Consider the following 13,093-nt stretch of genomic DNA (forward strand, 5'->3'; position numbering starts at 1 on the left):
GAGCACACACAGCTCCTTTTCTGAGATCCCTGGTTTAGCTCTAGGTAGAGATGCTGTGTCACCCACACATTGCTGAGCTGGGACAGAACAGCATCCTCCTGGTAAGACAAGGAGGACACATCTGGTGCTGCCAGCGCCCTGGTAAGACAAGCAGGTTCATCCTTAGTGCAGGTGACAAGAGGCTTTTTTGTAATTTACTCTATTCTGTTCCAGAAAACATCTGCAGGAACCCTTACCTCATATTTTCCTTTCTTCTCCAAGGGCTCAGATTCAGCTTTTGCAGGCACTATACCTTTGTCCCCTAGAAGTTCCTCTAAGATGAAGACAGTTTCCCAGTTGCTATAGTGATGAGCTGGGAAAATATCTGAGTGCATACTGTCACCAAAATAAACAACCTGTGAGGGAAGAAGCAAATTAGAAGTTCATTGTACATGAGGAAAACAAAAGCAAACTGTATTTCAGAGAGAGAAAAAGAACCTTAAAATGACCTAATGAAAATTCTTTCATGTTTACACTTGGTCAAGACATGCAGAGATCCTATTAATGTCAAGTTTAGGGCTTTATCTTCAACCAGCTTCATAAGGGAAAGGCTGGCCCCACACACCTCCTTGCTCTCACCCTCCAGGTCCATTGGAGAGAGATGCCTAACAGGGACCAGCAAAAGGAAGTGTATGTGAGTTTTTTGGCTGACAGAAATAGCCTGACGGGAAGCAGTAGAAAGACTACCAAAAAAATACACTAAACTGGAACAAGCTCTAGACTACACTGGAAACAAGACAGAACATTTTTCTTGGTGACTCAAAACTCTTCTGTGTCCAGGGAGAAATTTATTCACTATGAAAAATGCCGTTACACCATCTTTTGTGGCATTTTCACCTATCCAGACCTGTACTTAACATACTCCTAGTTTTCAGTGATGCCATCTTTTAATCTATATGATCTATTTCCTCAGGGACATTTCCTGATTTCAACCAGATTCTTCCCAAAGCTGCTGAAATGTTTACCCTGCATACAGAAAGTTTACATCTAGAAAGTTTACATATTCTACCAATAAGACAAATATGCTATTTCCAGCTCTGGGCTACAGGCTGTTAGACAGCAGCAAGTGTAAACAGAAGAGAAGTTTGTGACCAATCACATCAACAACTTTAACGGAAGTTTGGTGAATTCTTGACTGAAACAGGGTTTTTTCAGAAAGACTGAATCTCACTTGTAACATACCTTGGGATCCAACTTGCCAGTCATCTTCTTCAGTAGGTCATAAAGCTGGATAGCATTACCTTGGGAATACCAACCAGGCTTGTCCAGTGACAGCAGAGCTTCCTGCTCCTCGTCATTTTCTGAAATCACCAAGCCAAATTGCATGCTGTTAGTGAGACCAGCCCATCCTCCTGTACTCGTGAGATGTGTGAGAAGCTGCCTGTGCACAGCTGGTCCATTTTGACATTAAACCAGCTCCAGTGTCTGGCTCAAGTTCTGGTACTGACTGTGGATTCAGTCAAGGTGTTTGGTAGCTGGAGGCAGGCAGACACTTGTGAGAAAAGAAGCAGCTGAGCCTTGTGTGCACTGGCTACAGAAGAAGACCTAAGGACTTAAATTCATGGACTTACAGATGAAGGTGAAACCATGATGCACAAAAACGACCCACAGTTTTTAAGCACTGACATAAACCCAACAAAACAGACGGAAGTAGCTCTTAAGGGCATTCACCAGCCTTGGATCAGCACAAACAATGAGCAGTTCCAGTTATCATACTGTTTTGAAGAAATGATGAGTGGACAAATGATGAGTGGACAACAGCCCCAATGTTGCTGATGGTGGTATAATTCAAATAGACATGCACCCACTTTGGCAGTGTCAGCAAATTAGGAAATTCAGTAGAAACTGAAACTCCCTGGTCATTACCCAGCTCTGCCATAAACTTTGTCTCTGGCTAGTTTCAAAGCATGAATCTGTCTCAGTGTCCACATAACCTTGTTGCTTTTTCAAATCCAAGTGCTATTGCCAGATGAATTTAGCTTCTTGCTGGAGCCAAAATAGCAGTCTCAATGAACCGAGAAACAATTTCATCAGAAGTATTAATATTAATGTCTTTTGTCTATTGAACTGGTGAAACAAAAGGTTGATTTTATTATTTAGTCTCAACCATGTCTTAATTTTATGCTAGAGACTGAAGAGTCAGAAACCAATATAGAACTTAGATCTGACTTAGGTGTAACATCCAAAATTCAGTTTTTCTCTTGCTTTACAGAATTTTTCAAAGTACTTAAAATGTGTTAGGAATAAGAGGAAAAGAGCAACTTCTATGTGGTTAGAGACTGCTGAAAGCTGAAATGCAAATTTTGGAGAACAGTGAAATGCTAAGATAGCTTTATGTTTTAAGAGAACTGAAGAGGTACATGGCGCAATACATTATCTTAGAAAGAAATTTAAAAAGAAGCAAAAAGAGGGAAATGGGTATGTGGAGAGAGGAATGAAACCATTCTTTAGTATTATGACTCCACAAATTTGAAGAAATGGAGACAAAATTATTCTATATTAAGGCTGTTTCATAAACTAGGAAAAAACAAGGAAATTCAAAGTAGACATTAACAATTCATGTAGAACTTGTGTGGAAATGTTTTCCTTTGTTCTCCTTCAGGAATGTAACACTAATTACAATAACAATAAATACAATGGCATCCGTTAAAAAAACCCCTTAATTTCCTGACTATTAAAACCTTTGATCAAACAGCTTCTGAACAAACAGAAGTTGCCGTAACAGTAAATTTATTTTATATTCCTTGTATTTTTAGACATATTTTGATGGTTGGCTGAACAAGTAGACACAATCTTCAACTGACATGGACATAGAAAAAGAAATCTATGAAAACAACTCTTTTGAGATGCTATAAAGTTTTTTGAAATTTTTGAAGATTTGTATAGTTGTCATTGTCTCTCCATTTAGTCAATCAGAAAAATTGACTAAATTAAGCTTTTATGAGGTATTTTCTAAATAATGACATTGCATTTGCAAACAGAAGCCCTATGTATTACAGCAGTTTCAGAAGGCTCCAGGAAAGAGCAAAACCCTGCTTGCCACCTCTATGGAATGGCATGAGGGGAAGTCCTGGCTGCAACAATTCACTCTAATTACAAGGTAGAAGACCTCTCTCTCTGTGAGAGCTATTACTGTCTCCCCTAGCAATGGGATTCATCTCACTTAAGGCATTTAGAATTTAGGCTTCTAATGCTCCACAATCTGAACCAGCTGGCCAGGAACTGTGGTAAGCAAAAGACGGTGCAACAAGAATTTTCTAGGGTGCCAGCTCTGGAGAAGGATTTAATTAATCAAAAAACTTTGATTTTAGGCAATGAAATAAAGGGAAATTAATTTCCTATTTAGAAGGAGGCAGCAAACAGCACTGCAATGTCTAGTTCATTATGGGAACACTTCGATTTTGGAAGGAACTTCATAAATTTGAGGAATTAGGAAAGGTCCTTTAAATTATTTGAGTTGTAGGGTCATAGGGATAACAACTCTGAATGGACAAATCTTGTCTTGAACCATCTCATATGGCTGCTTGTGCTCACACGTCGAGGGGTGACTGTCAATTTTATCACTCTAATCCGGAGTGGAAGGAAATGGATGGTGTTTCAGCTATGACAAGTCATTAACGAGAACAGTTTCTAATTTGCTTGCATTCATCCAGTGGCAAAGTACAGTTAAGAAAATTATTCTTCAGCACTACTTCTCAAGGCTTTTTGTAGAAGTTCTGCCAAGTAAAAAATTGATACACAACAACTTAAAAACCCATCAATGACACCAATGGCTCTGGTCTTGTATGCTTCAGATGGTAGCTACATGACAGCGCTGAAGAAATCTGCAAGTTTCCTGCAAAAATGCTGCATAAATGTGATTATGGTAGTTCCTAATAAATATTAGATATTTCAAGCTGAACGCTGGCTACACTTAGTCAAGAGGAAAACTGATGCTGCCCTGCTTTCCACTTTGCTGTTATTGATTCTTAGAAGTTCATTCAAAGGTCAGAAATGCTATAAATATTCTTCCAGCAGGAAGAAACTTACATAGGGGGGATGCTTTAGGTCTTATAAGCTAGGAGGAAAAGGAGATGTCCTGACAATTTCAAACAGATTGGATAACCAAAAAGAATTTCTCTGATGACTTAGATAGAGTGATTTGCTTCCTTCTGAAGCCTCATACAACACTGCAGACCAGACTCCCGGCTGTAGACTGAAAATGTGCCAGGTCAAGAAATGTAAATGTACCAAGCAAGTAAAATTAAAATAATTAAACCCAGAAAATCATTCTATTAAAACACTTGCCCAAACCTAACTGTGATTCAGAGCAGTCTTCCTGAAGGGAAGTTACTGTTCCTTTTTAAAAACAAACGAAAGCTTAACTCATGCTGGGGCAATATTAACATTGCTGGGATGGCAATTTCCATATAGCTTTGTCTAAAGCTGAGAAATGGTTTCTGATTCAGAAATATACTCTCATCACCAACAAAAGGTAAGTTTTTTTCAGATAAACCAATTCACTAACAAGACTCAATATCCTTTTTCTTGTGAGAATTTTTTTGCCTACCTCTAAATATGCATTGCAGCTTTAAAGCATGGCCTGAGGAACATCTGGTTTCATTCTGAATGATTATGCAAAAAGTAATCAGTGAAGCTTATTCTCATTTAAATGACAACTGAGGGTAATTTACTTTGGCAAAGACTCACTTTTTGGGAAAGACTTTGCACAGCTTGCTTAGTGCCATCTGCTCTGTGTCCTCTTACGGGTTATACCTGCTGAGATGGATAGGGTCTGAACCTGGGGATCTATCCCCAGCCTGGCTGCTGTTTACACTGTTAGACCTCAGGCCATGGGATTGGGCCCTTGGTTGGGAAGCACGAGGTTAAGAGAGAAGTTAAGACGAGGGCAAATTTATGCTTCAAAACTTACTCACCTACACTGAGCCACGCCTACACCCAGGTAAATTTTCTTCAGTTCGTCACCCCTGAGGAACCACCCTGCGCTGCTCCTCCGGCTGCATGCCCTGCAGTGAGTGCTGGCTGCACACTGGGGCCAGGACCCGCCAGTGACTCACCAAAGAGCCCGAGGACAGCTCACATCAACTTGACTGGGCAGACACCAGGGCAAGAAAGCAATTCCAGGTGCCCAGAAGTCCTGCCAACTGGAAGTGTGCTGGTTTAACTACAACGTACATACAGCTCCACTACAGCCCCTCCTTCTGCCTTTCTCTGGACAGCCTTTAACCTCTTTCCACACAAACCTAGATAGACTGTCTATTAGGGTTATTTTTTTCCCTTTGAGCTGTACAGTAGTACAAAAACCATGTGACAATTATGAAGCTGCTCGTGCCTGTAGCTGCTCCTGCCTCTTCTTGCCCATGGGCAGCTCTGGTGGGCTCTCTCTGCCTGCAGGCACCTCATGCAGATGAGCTCATGTGTTCAGCACGCTGAAGCTCTGGTTACCAACATGGGGGTTACTCTAAAACAAATCCATTCTATGGTCCACAACTATCACACTGATACCCCTCTCTGCAATTTAAAATAATGCCATTTCAGACCATGAGGACATTAATATAAAAAATGGGTTATGTTCCAGACTTGCAAACACAGTCTGATTCTGGATAGCATTTTGAGCTCACTTAAGAAAGACAAACTCCTTTCCAAAAGAGAAATCAGAGCAGAAAAGTGCATCATTTTACAAGGACAAGACAAAGGGACCTGCACAGGTGAGTTCTTCTACTTGTAAAGGTATAACAAGATGGAATGACATAAGCTGTAGAGTTTCCCTGTGGGCATGTTTTCCATGAAGAAAGCAAGCACTTACAAGATTACTGAAGGTAAAACTTCATACCCTGTGGGTACCCTTAGTGTATCACCCAAAACTCCTATGTATAGACCAATCAACTTTGCTGTGTGGTTTCCACAATTCACTCAGGTATTAGGGTATGTTTTACCATCCCTGAATCACTTCTGTGCCCTGGAAGCAGCTGTGAAATCCATCTGCCTGTGCACCAACACTTGCCAGCCCCCTGTCTGACTGCAGGGAAACGATAAAGAACAAAATATTCCCTTATCTTGATGTGCTGAAAGAAAAGTTAAGGCTTCCCAAAGTGACTGGTGATTTCAGCCATCTCCGTTCTTGGCTGTCCAATTCGTTTTGTTGTGGGGTTTTTTTGTTTCCCCCACCACACCCCAGAAAAAGCCTGAAGATCACCTCCCTTTCTGTGCATCATTCTGCCTTTTTTGGGGTGGCTTGTAGTTGGTGAGATGGAGGCTGAATTAATCAAAGTAAAAATTCAGTTTTAAAAACTGGAACATGATTTTAAAATTTACATAGGCAGTGATATATCTTTCTTGTGCTTAGCAATCCCAAAATGAGTGTGTTCGGTCATATGGAAGACTAAGTAACAGTACTACCAAAAACTGGCAATGCTCTGGAAGAACACCACAGATAAAGCTGAGGAAAAAATACAGATACCACCCTGTGGAAAAAAAGAAACTATTTCATAATAATTCATAAGTACTGTTTATCACATTATCAACAATTACTTTTCTCAGGAAGGACTTCTGCCTTTCCACTATTTTTCATGGCCTGGTAAAACCAAAGTACAAAATATTTGTACTTTGAGTATTTTTATTTGCGTATTTTATATTTGTTATTTAGTCTCAAGCAATTCTCAAATTGCCCTGGGCATATATAAAAACCACAGAATCTTCTGAACAGAAATTTAAAAAAAAAATTTTTTTTAGTTTTACCAAAACCTTTTACACTTTTATTAAAAATCTGCCTTACTGCTTAAATTGTGCCAAGTAACAGGCTATGCAGAGATAAGATTGAAGCTTTACTTGTTTTCTAGAAAATCAGTAGTTCCTTTAGAGACGTCAGCAATTCAGTTCCTCTGAAGTTTTACTTGTTTATAAGAAAGTCAGTAGTTTCTTTAGAGAAGAATCAGCAAATAAGTTTCTCTAGAAGGTTTTGATTGCTGTGTTACAAGAACTGAAAATAACAGTAATTTGTTTTCAAAACTGTCAAAGCATTAACTTTCTGCCTTCCTAGAAACAGTGTGGCTAACAAAGACTTTCTGTTTGAAACACTGATATGATGAAATACAAGCAAGGCCATTTTTTTTCTCAGGAAAGAAAAATCACTTTTTGGAAAATGACTCTCCTACAAGTTCATTTTTAATTGTAGTTCATGTGCAAATTTGGCAAGATTTTTCTGTAATTTTATTTAATTGCGATTATAAAAAAGAAAACACACTCTGTAAGGGTAACATGGACATAAATACATAATTTCACTTCTTCATTGCATGTATTTTGCAAGGGTTTTCTTGTTCTTTTCTTGTTCTTTTTTGTTTTTTTTTTTAAATTGGGATCTTGGAAAGGTACAAAATGGAATGAAAAGAACTAAATTCCCTCTAGAGCAGTTTTATTCTGAATCTCATTAGTTTTACAAAAAGATCCAGAGTCTTATAAATGAGGAACTTCCAATATTCAGAAAAAATAATCATGTTAAAATTAGTACTATAGTGTTCCTAGAGATCCCTATGTAATTATGGAGAGAGACAGCTTTTTCCAGAAAGCAGTTCCAATTAAAGTAAGTAAGGAAAGGTAGGTAATTGGGAAAAAACCCCTGATATAAACATTCCAGGAATATACAGGTCAGTTCAAGCACCTGTCCATAGCTGGTCTTACCAGGGAGTACATGAGGTGGAAGCAGAACATGGAGGGAAACAGAGAAGATGAGATGAGGGCCACCAGACAGTTCTGACCTAACCTGTCACTTCAGAAAAATGTCTCAATTTCTCAATTAAAAACAAAGTGAGAAACACAAAGCATCTTCTTTGCACTGTGTAGTCTGTAGTCTTCCAGTTTATCAGAACTTTTTAAGTCTCTCTAGTAATACCTCCTGAAATAAGGCATATTGAAATTTGCTCTTTGACCATACTTTTCCCCACTGAAAACTGACACTGAACTGGGGAAAAACTGGGGAAAAACTCCCTGCCATCACTTACCTTGCCCTTAGACTTAACAAAATAACAAACACCAAGGACCAAAAAAAGAACAAAAGTTCTTTAATCCTCAGTTACAGAAAAACTAAGACCTTTTTCCCCTATATCTTAATACTTCAAGTATAAAATATATATGAAAACTGGAATAGACAATGATCCTGAAAAAATGTATCCCCATAAAGCAATATAGGGACTCTGCTGCAAGGGTCCTTAGCTTTTCATTTTTTCAATTCCCTAAAATATGTTATTTCAAAGGGAATAATGATTGCATAGGAGACATGAGCATGCATAATTTTGCACATACTGATTTACCTGGAATACACGATAGACTTTTTCATTAAATTTTATATGAAAACTATTTATACAACTAGGTTGATTTATCATTTATAAGTAGTTCCATTCTTTTTTCCTCTCTTATTACACTGTCTCAAATCCCTACTTTAATTTTATTGATTTATTCTGTCTGAAGTTCCAGCTCCAAATATTGACTGTCTCTGAAGGGGGGACAGTTTTAATATCAACCTTTAAGGACTAACTTAAGATTTGATTCTAAATGCAGAAAGATAAATTTGGGAATTACAAATAAATAAACAAATAAACCCACGCAGCTCTCTGCCTGTTAGTAACTGTACAAGTATAGATGCAGACTGTGGATAATAAAGCCTTGCTCAGCTTTAGTAATTAAAAAGAAGAACCCCACCCAAACCCAGTATTTCTTATGAGAACAGGATGCCTTAGAGTAATCCTTTTTTTTCCCCTCTGGAAGTAAAAGCTAACATCTGAGAGAGGGGTTCTGGCTTCTGTTGACCCAAGAATTCTTTTTATCTCATGGCAGCAGAGAAACATTTCATTGCTCATGTAAAAATTATACTGATATTAAAGCCATTTGAATATGGCTGTCAGGGAAGACACGACCTCAGCATTGCTTCAGATATGTATTAAAAATAGTGAGTAGTTTTTTAGGTTACTCATAATACTTGGCACCTCAAGTAACAGTCAAAGAAAAAAACATGAAATATATAATGCTATTCTATTCTAATGAATAGAATAGCATTATATATTTCATTAGAATATATAATATTAGAATATAATAGCATTAAATAGTTAAGGGCCATTTTCTCCCAGAAAATATAGCAACTGCCACTAATAGCTTAAAATCATAGATATGAAAGAGTATTAAACATACCCACAATAACACTCTGTGGTTTTGTTCAGCAGCAATTACACTTTTTTCCTGATAGATTTTCTGTCTTATATATTGTTTACCTTTGCTTAAGAAATTGTTCAAGAGGCACTGAAAGAGTTTGGGACCTAACACTCACTTTAGACTCTCCCCTTGGAGTCATATCTCTGTTCATGTATCATCAATGAACCCTAATGGTGATTTTGCAATTTTTTGGAACGAGAATGATTTTATTAGTCTCTACTGCATCTTCTATTATTACTATCCCTTCTAGATAAAGACATTACAAAAGAAGGGAAGGAGAAGGTGTTAGTATGTGATGAAAGACAGAGATGTGACAACAAGTTCACTCTTGAGGTCTGGGGACAATTTCATGGCCTTGTGGATCACATTCATGGATGAATTCGAAAGAGGTACAAAGAATACAACAGGCTGAGAAAAAACTGGCAGAGATTTAAGAAGCTGTTTGAGGTCTGCTAAGGAGCCAGGTGTCAGGTGACACCATAATGAAAATCAACATGAAACTTTGTTCCTGTAGGATCTGTTGACAGTACAACTTCATATTTAATCAACAAAATGAAAAATATTAGGAAATGAATGTTCTAGCAAACAGGAAGAGTTCTTACGTGTGAAACACTCCCTGTAAATCTCAGAACAATGCAAGTGGGCTGGAGATGACAAGCAAAACTGGAAACTATTCCTTTCTGGCCAAGTATATTTAGTTACCCTTTGAAGGGAAGACTAACATGAAAAGATTTGTAGTAATGAGTCTTCTGAAGAAGTAAAAGAGAAGTGATTCCTCTGACACTTCCTAAGGCACATGGAAGACAGGGAGGTAAGTCCAGCTAGCCAGCATGGCTTCACCAAGGGAAAATCCTGTCTCACCAACCTAGTGACTCTGTAATGGAGTAACAAAAACAGTGGATAAGGGAAAAGCTACAAATGTCATTTATCTGGACTCCTGTAAGGCCTTTGACAGGGTCCCCCCAACATCCTTCTCTCCTGAGACCTCACTTGGAGTACAGCATCCAGCTCTGAGATCTTCAGCACAGGAAAAAACCAGACCTATTGGAGGGCGTCCAGAGGAAGGCTACAAAGTCGATCAGGGGGATGGAGCACCTCTTCTATGAGGAAAGGCTGAGAGAACTCTGATTGCTCAGCCTGGAGAAGAGAAGGCTATGGGGTGACCTAACTGCAGCCTTGAAGGGAACTTACAGGAAAGATGGGCAAGAATATTTAAAAAGACATGTAGCCACAGGACAATGTGAAATGGATTTAAATTGAGAGTAGCTTTAGATTAGATATTAGAAAAAAATTTTTACAGTGAGGGTGGTGGTGCACTGGAATAGGTTCCCCAGGGAAGCTGTGAATGCCCCTTTCCTGGAGGTGTTCAAGGCCATCTTGGATGGGACTTGGAGCAACCTGGTCTATGTGAAGGTGTCCATGTCCACAGCAGGGGGGTTGGAACTAGATGACCCTCAAGGTCCCCTTGCAATCTATGATTACCTTTCCCGATCCTTATCTGTGCATTTTGTATGGTTTGCAAAACCACTTGCGTGTTTATACGAAAGTGTGCTTTATCTTGTTTCTCAGAACCAAGGGCACTGTGCCAGATCTCTCTATGCAGGAATTGCACAGATAAAAATCTCTTGCTACTATTATTCCAGAAAAAATAATAATCTTGGAGCATTCAGCCTTAGTCTGGCAGTATCACAGAGGCACCCAGTCTGTGGACAGTAATAATATATGAAGTGGTTTCATAGCAAATAAGAATCAAGTTAGAATGAACACGTTTGCTAATGAAGAGAAAAAGTCCTGGGGTTCCTAACTCTACCTAGCAAAACATGCAGCATACATATTGAAGTATGTGAATAATAAAGACAGATTGAAGAACAAAGACAGTAAGGAAGAAGATGGTACATTGCCTGTGTTTTTGAACTTTCAGTTTGCAAGAACTAATTCCTTTTGGAACATCAGCTATGGAAGACTTAGGCTCACCTAAACAATGCAGTGTTCCACGACTGCTTACCAACCAAGAAATGTCAATTTTTGTATTTTCTGACCTATTATTTCTCTGTACTTAGTGGGAGAGGCAGAGTTGCTCCTGAACAAGGTGATTCTCTACACACTTGATATTTACCTCATGTGTAATCCACATCTGCTGTTCTTTGTAGGTCTCCTCTGCCACTTACCCCTTTGCAGTTGTCCTGGCTGCTTCATAAGCATTGGGTAATCTGCAGTATTTAGAGACTGGGAAATTGAGGCAGAGATCAACTGTCATATCAAACTGAAGCAGATCTCAACCCAGGCTCTGATTATGATTCCTCCACATGCTCTCAGCTAATTTCTAGGGCTCTTTTTATGACTTGCTTCCAATAGCAGATCAAAAATGCAAAATGTGCTTTCTGCAAAAACCAGTTCTACAGACTAACTTTAATAAAAGCTTGACATTTTGGAGAACACACAAGAGAACTCTAAAGCTCTTTAATCAAAACCAGCACATTCAGATTCATGGAAACTATGCTGAAGGGAAGCTTTCTGCATCAGTTACCAGCTCTTGCTTTGCCAGGAATGTACCATACACAATTTTATTTTTGCTTTACTACAAACTGCCTTGATTTAAATTTCCAAATTGGTTCAGAATCAAATCACAAGGTAACTCTTTATGAGGTTCTCTGTCTGCTCATCTACTTCTTTTGAATTCTACAGATGAAAACAATTACATGGAGAAAAAAACCTCCTTACTTCTATAGTGAATTGTTTATGCACATGTCATATATGTCAAAGAATGTTTTTTGTCCTGAAAAGTCATACTGGTAAGTCCCCTATTTCACATGTAATTTTTCTTTCTTCCAGGAATTCTGTTTGGATTTAGACATCATTTTAAGAACTAGAATGTGAAGCTATTTCTCACAGGTTTGCACTAAATGTTAGTGGACCAGTAAAGTTTACAAATCTGTACTACTGATTCATCCCTCAGGCACTCCATTTTCCATAGGGTCTGTGCCACTTCTGCAAGACCTTTGGCTTCCTTGTGGCTCTTGCTCAGCACTGCAGTTCTGTGATTAGCAATGAGAACACCTCAGCTGGGATTCAGACCCAGGCACAGAAACACAGTGTGAAGGCTCTGTAACAGGAAACACAGCTCTGGGTCAGTGGCCAATGTTTTGTGTGCAGTGCAGGCACTGCAAAGCCTCCATGGACCAGGACTGCTGGCCCTTCACTGCCAGCAGTGGGAGGTGGCTGAGGATGGATGATAGACAGACAGAGCAATTTCTACCCACTGGTTTCTGTATCTATTCCTGGTACCTCATTGTTTCAAAACAGACATCTGATTTTTACAACCTAATTCTGAGTCAATTTTTGTTCCAGGGAGCGTGGTGGTTGTCTTGTTGCTGGGGGAGGGTTAATTTTCTTCCAAGTGGTCGGTAGGGGGCTTTGTTTTGGATTTGTGCTGAGCACAGTAACGAAGATAAAAATATTTTTGTTATTGCTGAGCTTACACAGAGTCTAACACTTTTCTGCTTTTAGTATCTGGCAAGGAAAGATGGAGGTGCCACAGGAGTTTGGGATGAGACACAGCTGGGACAGGTGACCCCAGCTGTCCAAAGGGGTATTCCTGACCATTTGACATCATGCCAAGTAAATAAAGTGAGGGGAGGAAGAAGGAAAAGAGACACAGAGTGATGCAGTTTGCCTTCTTAAGTCACAGTTACGTCTGATGGGGTGCTGCTGTCCTGGGGATGGCTGAACACCTGCCTGCCCATGGGAAGCTATGAATTATTTTGTTTTACTTGAGTGTGCAGCTTTTGCTTTAACTTTCGAAAGTTAACTTATTAAACTGCTTAACTTATTAAACTGTCTTTATCTCAACCCA

General features: G+C 39.1%; 1 protein-coding gene across 1 annotated transcript in view; it reads right to left on the minus strand.

Annotated features, from left to right (window-relative positions):
• The window catches only part of NT5DC1 (5'-nucleotidase domain containing 1), a 126,951-nt gene that overhangs the window by 17,232 nt on the left and 96,626 nt on the right, over positions 1-13,093 (minus strand). The window contains exons 9-10 of the mRNA XM_039731567.1: positions 1,222-1,340; positions 237-395 (exon numbers count right to left, since the gene is read on the minus strand). Of these exons, the coding sequence (XP_039587501.1) occupies positions 237-395; positions 1,222-1,340 (278 nt within the window). The remainder of the gene's footprint in view (positions 1-236; positions 396-1,221; positions 1,341-13,093) is intronic.

Source organism: Passer montanus, unplaced genomic scaffold, assembly GCF_014805655.1.
Source record: "Passer montanus isolate IOZ18808 unplaced genomic scaffold, ASM1480565v1 scaffold79, whole genome shotgun sequence".
Lineage (NCBI taxonomy): Eukaryota > Metazoa > Chordata > Aves > Passeriformes > Passeridae > Passer > Passer montanus.